Below are 6888 nucleotides of genomic sequence, written 5' to 3'. Positions count from 1 at the left end.
AATGCTCCCAGCATCCTGAGCGAAAAGCATCTGTTCTTGCTGTAGCAGCAGCACTTCGTTAATGGTTAAGATTAGGAGTCAGAAACCTGGGGGCCATTTATGATTTTGCAAGAGTCCTGTGTGACTCATAGTCAATCTTTTTGGTCTTCATCCTCTCTCTGCTCGCATTCTTACTACACTGTCAGCAAATACACCTATTCATCATACATGGCATGGAAAACTTTTTTTTTTAGACGGGCATACATTACTTTAAAATCCTCTAATTTGAGGTCTTAACAGTGTGTAACAAATAATTCAAAAGAGAAGGCAGGAATCCCAGTGCAAATACTGGAAAAAAAAACCATGACGGGAGGAGAAGAAAAATAAATAAACAAACAAACAAAAGCCCAAAACAAACAAAAGAACAACCACAGAGAAAAGGGATACTAAGTCCATGATCTGTATGTAGGACAAAACACAGCATCAAGTATCTCCATCACTTGCTGTATCTGACAATATCACTATCTTCACAAGCAACTCAGTTCCCATAGTATGGATGTGGGACTTCTGGGGAAAAAAAATTAAAGTGTCTCCCAGAGCTTCCACACTGATTTTTACTGGACCAGCAGGCATAGCTGGAAAAAAGCAGATTTCAGGGATGCAGTCCCAATCTCTTTCCAACTATAGCATCAGCCTCTGTCGTCAGACCATGATGGTTTGAGCCTCAGCACTTACCCTCATCAGTCACACTCCCAGACACAGCATCATGATAAACAGGAAGCTGTACTTAGTCCATTAGGAATAATGAGAAGACTGCATGTCCCACCAACATACAGACACAGGCTACTGAAGGCTAAAGAAATCATTTAAAATTAGCTTTGTGACACAGAAGAATTCTTGTAGGTACAAAATAAATAAATTGTTTTCTAGAGTTTGGGAGTGGTGAGGGAGAAAGAATTATATTACGTTCACTATCCACCCAAGAGCAAAGTTGATGTTTGTCTTTGAAGCATTCTTCTCATGAAGAGATAATGACATTTCATACATATTCTACCTTAACCTTGAGGTATTGAGAATATTTTGCATTTTTGACCTTTTGTAAAATATCTGTATTCAGTTTGAGAGGTGTTTTCACCCTCTTATCATGCCAGTCCTAACTTTGTTTCTATCTGCACTTGGAGCACATTCCAGACAACACTTTCCAAAGCTTCTGTTTTCTTGTGTCCTCCAAACAGTTCTCTCTTCACAAGGAAACACCCTGAGCTTGTCCAGGAAACCCAAGACCTTTAAGGAAACAGAACTTTAAACAACGATATGATCCTAGAGACAGCTGGAAATCATATAGGTACATGCATTCATTACACTAAGGACAGTTGCAGTAAGGGTCAGCAGTGGAACAACAGCACCTTAAAAAAGGGAGAACTGAAACCTGACTTCAGTGAGACTTTTGTCTGATCAAGAGCAAAGCAGAGAGCTTAGACTTTATATTGTATGTTTTCTTATTCATGCACAGGAAGATGAAGCTACTGGATAAAGTGATTGATTAGTACAGGACACTTTTTTTTCCACTTGGTAATTCAAAGCGAATAATTTGAAGTCCATGCTTACGTACATCTCCTATAGGCAAAGCACTTGTTCAGCATATCGGAAGGTGCCTCAGTGCTGCAAGCAGACACACTATGACTGGAGTAAAAATTGTATTATAATTTTAAAAAATCTACTATTTCTACTGTTCCTGATAAAAAGAAAGTTTGGTTGCTACTCAGGTGAGGAAAAGGACTTTACGAAACTTCCTCCGTGTTTCTGAGGGCTATTCCAAGAACCAAGGGTGCAGGAGGAGCATGGGATCTACACAGAAAAATCTGAACTGCAGTCAGAAAGGGCATAAGACTAAAAGAAAAAGCTAAATGCAACTAGATCTTTAAAAAACTAAGTACAATTTTTGTCTTTCAGCTTTTTCATTGTAGGTGGTTCCACTGTAATACATCTGTTTTTCTTAACATCTATATTATTTTATTGCTAACTTAATTAAAATCTTTAATATTTCCAAATTACTTCAATGCATCTCCTAGAAAAAAAAAGTTGGGGGGGAAGCATGTTGAACAAACATTTGGACATATCCAGTTGTTCTGGCTTTGATAAGCTCAGTATCTTAAATCTGACATAACTTTCAATATGTAATATTCTGGAGCTCACCACTCTTAGAATAAACAACTTCAACAAGATTTCTGAATTAAGCCTTCAAAGGTCTTACGTTTGAAGAATAATGAAACTGTGATAGAATTTATTTTTATTGTCCAGAAATTTAAGTATGAACCAATATTTTATGTGGTGCCAATAATGTAAATAACCTCCTTCCCAGCTTCTATTTCAAGTATATATCTTATTCAAAGAATAATCTGTGTGGAATAGCCCAAAGAAATGCATCAGTAATTACAATTTACTAAAGTTTACCTCATCACATGATCTCACTTGCAGCAGTAGTGTAAAAACTTTCCAAACCTTTCCAAGCTATGTAGTATTTTATTTAAGGACAAATAGCCATCACAAGTCTCAAAATTAGTAGGACAAGTTCTACAAGAAACTGCATCTAGCAACAGTGGTGTGAAGCAACAATCTGAAGGAATCAAAGTCATAGTGCTAGAAAGTAAATATTTTTATAACTACATCCATAGCAACCACAAAACTCTCCACTTCTCCAAAGTGATCCATAATGCTTGACTTGAGAAGCTGATTTAAAGCTCTGAGGAGGTATCGCTAGCCATCATTTATCTTGGCCATAAAATTCCTGGAAAGACAAATATATAGTCTTTCTGGGCCATCATTGTACAGAAAAGAAACACTCAAAAAACATTTCTGGAAACTGCTATACTTGCTTCTTTTGAACCTATAAATCCTCCTGGAGGTGGGGCTTACACTATAGGAATAAGTTATCAATTACCTTCTATAGGTTGTATTTTTACTGCAGCGTCAACCCAGGTGATAGACAGCTGAATTAAGAACTTTACTATAAAATATATAATATATAAGCGGTGCTACATAATTTTCACTTACAAAGATTTGTACCCATATTCCATTAATGGATTAAAGTATTCAGAGAAGTTGAGAGATGGAGATAAATTCTTTGTCAGTAGTCACTGGCCAACTAAGGACAGTGCATCCAAGTCTCCCAAGCCAGAAGCCTCTGCCCTGTTCAGCAAATATCATTACTCCCGTATAGAAGTACTTTGGATAAGCTTTCACATGCCAAAGCTGCTCTTTATGCCAGTTCCCAAAGGCATCTCTCAGAAATCCAGCGGCATTTTCTACTTTGCTCTTTCCACTGAAATAAACCGAACCCAGTTCTTTCCCAGTAAGTGGGGCAGGAAACCTTGCACACTCTCTGGTCATGGCAGATGTATAATGGAAATCTGTCAGCACCAAGTAATTTAGCCTACACTTCAGGCTGCATTTCTGTGTTCATTCATATTAGATGTGTGCACTGCTAGACCAAACTGCATTTAAAAATTAAGCTGAACCAGGTTTGGGTACATGACTCCCGTACTGCTAATAAACACAGTCAACCTCATCCCAGATTTCTGCTGGCTTTAAAGCAGCCATGCAAAGGACAGATAATTCTTGATCCATCATAAAAACTGTCTTTATAAAGCTAACTCATTTTGAACAAATTGGAAACAGTAGACTGAGCTAATAGCAGACCAGTATTTTGCAGCATTGGAAAGAACATCCTAGTAGGGGCTGTTAAGCTGAATTTACTGTGCTATTAAACCACAGCCTCAGCACAGAAGTAGGCTTGTTACCAGCACATGTGAAAAGCCATGCCGCAGTTAATTCATCTTCACAGCACACAAATAAGGGAGGAAGGAGCAAAACCTGATCAAGATTCATTTAAGGGACTGGAAGATTTAATTTACATGGTTACTTTGCGTTTTTTTTTCCATTCTCTTTGGTTGAAGAATAACACAGATTTGCCCTTTGCCTACATAGCAAAGGGAGCTCCACTTTCAGAGCCAGAAGTCACAGACTGCACTCCTCTTGCTGCACACATGTTGCTGACCAACAGTGGCAATAATCAAATATTTATGCAGTCCCACAGGGAAAACTCTCTGAACACTTAGCACTGTCGTTTAACACCCCTAGCTCAGCTTTAACATAGTATCCTTATGAACATGGGGTCAGGCAGGTAACAGATATTACCAAAACCAGTCCTTTTCCCTGTCCATCTCACAGGTGTCTCCAGAGCAGGGACAGCAGAAGCAAAGGTATGCTCTTACCACAGTCGCTGCACTTCAGAGCTTGGTGCTTAGACTGAAAATGATCTATCAGGCTGCAAACCTGAGACTGGAACATAGATACACATACAAGTTCATCCCACTTAAAAGTTTGCAAATACTTAGCAGAAGGATTGTGCTGCAAGCTGTGGGATCAGCCAGAAATATCCTCAAGAGTCAATCTGTGCAAGCAAGCCACAACTTTTATATATGTAGGATGATCAGAAAAGGCAGGAACTGATTGAGTACACAACTCCATTACTACTGAATATGAACAGACAATTTTGAAATAGAGATCTTGTATAAAGCTAGTCATGCTCTCTTAAAACACATATTCTCTTAGAAAAAAATAAACATACAGAACTGGTAGAAAAAGCTTGATGAAAAAACAATGCCAAACATACACACACACACACTCTTATATAAACTCACTTATTTGATTTTAATAACTGGATTTATTTCAGTTAATTCCATATCAAGGTATTCACTAGTATGTTTTTCTTTTACTTTAATTTCACAGAACAGCTACTCTACCTGCTTAAAATAAGTGAGGTTAAGAACCATAAGTATTTCCTCAAAGGCAGTATCTAGCAATAGTCTACTTCTGTAGGCCCCACTTATCGCTTTCAGCTTTGTATTAAAACTGTCCTCCATTCTCTCAAATACATCATCACAAACCAGTTTAAGTTCATCGATATTAGAGACTTCTGTTGGCTCCTTTGAGTTGGCCAGGAACTGCGTATCTTCACACTGTTGATTAATAAAAACACACACGTGGAAGACTGTAGTGCAGACACAACTCTGCATTAACCTACAATCCAGTAGCAGTGAGGTTCTTTCTGAAGCTGGTAAACATGTTCTCAAGTACTTATGAAACTTAAACCAAAGCTGGCTCTAAACGTCAATATTAATGGACTCAAGCATCTCACAATGGTGGCTGAATAATCATTTTATAATCATTCCAGGAGTTAGGAATGGCTGTCAGGAAACAAAGGTCCCCTAAAAACCATCACTACTCTGTTTAGAAAGGTAAGCTACACAAATATTATCACCTGTCAACACAAAGTAGAAAGCATACTTCCAACAATGAGTAAGCAAGAGCCTGTCCATGCTCTGTGGCCATGTAGCTCAATGTAAGTGCAGCTGATGCAGTATTCGCAGCCAGGCTGAATATACAACATTCCAGCAGGGCTTGGATAAAGCCTTGGGCATCTCTCTAACAATCTGCAGTGGGATCACTCTTCAGATAAAGTACAAGAATGGTTCATAATTCTGTTTTAATTAATAACTGAAGAAGTATGGGAAAGAAAGCTTTTCTTTCACAAACTAAGTCTTCTTTATTCATAGATCCACCACAGCTCTTGACAGTGGAGCATCCCCTGTGTTTAACAACTGAAAGGAGCCTACAATCACCTACCTACTAAAGATCACCAGGATTTCCAACCCTGCTGGCATACAAGATACCAGCTGGTTGCAGGTTCCGATTTCACACCCTCACCACCACTTGCCTGCATAGCTGGCACGTCAATGCGCATCCTCTCTCTGATGGCACTGTCCTGACAGAGGTCTGCCTGGAGCTTCACTTGGTTAACTTTGAAGTCAGCAAAACCAACAGTCCTTCCACTGCTCTGGAGAAGCACAATGTTTTCAAGCCTTCAAAAGGAATCTGGTCAGATAAGTTAATCCTCCCAGCACCATCAAAGCAAAAACATCACACAGGGAACAACAAAAAAAAGCTAGCTGGAGCAACCATCTCTTTAAGTCCCATAACTATTAATAGTGTAGATAAGCAGACTAAAGAGAAACACACTATTTTTAAGCAGCGATGTAGAGTATCTATTAATTAACACACCAAGAGCAGGCAGGCCTGCCCTGAGCCCCCAGCGTTGTGTTGCTCACTGCCTACCAGCAAGACAACTCACTGAACCTCACACTGCCTGGCTGGCTGTACCTTCGTTTACAGACGAACACAGGTATAAAGTACCTGCAAAGAAGAAAATCACTACCAAACCCCAAAGGCATTAGTTCATACCCTGCTCTGCATGCAGGTCTATCTAAGAACTAAGAGCATAAGGAAATGGTTTTTATTGACATACAAAATGAAGATAAGTTGCCTAATTAACTCTCACGTCATGGTTATCAGCATGCTATAAACTACCAAGTGTATACAACCAACGTCGTTCAGAACAGCCTCGAAAAAATCAGTTCCTAACCAGCCAAAACTCATTTTTCCACTACAAGAGGTGATGATACCACAAACAATGCAGGAAACTAAAAAAGACCACATGTGCCTTGTATTATTTTTGCATTTGTCGATAGTTGCCTTCGGGACAGGAGCATTGTGCCTCCTCCTCCCAAAGCCACCCTTGTTCCCAAACCGACCTTTCCCTCTCCCCCTGCCGGTACGGCCCCGGCAAAGCCATCCCCGGGCTCCTGAAGCCGCGTGATGAACTGGGGGCGGGGAACAGCCCAACCTCCAAAACCACAGCGGCAACTTTTCCATAGCTATGACTCGAAAACCTGCTGAGCGCCCTGCTGCCGAGGGGGTTGAGGCTCCCCAGCCGACCCCCATCCCGACCCGGCTCCTCCAGGGCCACCTCCCGCCCGGGATCACTCACGATTTCGGTCACCATGAGGA

At 40.1% G+C, this 6888-nt stretch overlaps 1 protein-coding gene across 1 annotated transcript in view; it reads right to left on the bottom strand.

The window, feature by feature from the left end:
- CMTM8 (CKLF-like MARVEL transmembrane domain containing 8) overlaps positions 1-6673 on the bottom strand; it is a 36097-nt gene extending 29424 nt beyond the window's left edge. Inside the window, exons 1-4 of the mRNA XM_010182036.1 lie at positions 6633-6673; positions 6202-6234; positions 5759-5903; positions 4785-5000 (exon numbers count right to left, since the gene is read on the bottom strand). Of these exons, the coding sequence (XP_010180338.1) occupies positions 4785-5000; positions 5759-5903; positions 6202-6234; positions 6633-6673 (435 nt within the window). The remainder of the gene's footprint in view (positions 1-4784; positions 5001-5758; positions 5904-6201; positions 6235-6632) is intronic.
- Between the last annotated feature and the right edge of the window lie 215 nt (positions 6674-6888).

Source organism: Mesitornis unicolor, unplaced genomic scaffold, assembly GCF_000695765.1.
Source record: "Mesitornis unicolor isolate BGI_N332 unplaced genomic scaffold, ASM69576v1 scaffold25230, whole genome shotgun sequence".
NCBI classification, from domain to species: domain Eukaryota; kingdom Metazoa; phylum Chordata; class Aves; order Mesitornithiformes; family Mesitornithidae; genus Mesitornis; species Mesitornis unicolor.
The sequence above is the reverse complement of the archived record's forward strand: the minus strand, read 5'-3'. Positions and strand labels throughout refer to the sequence as shown.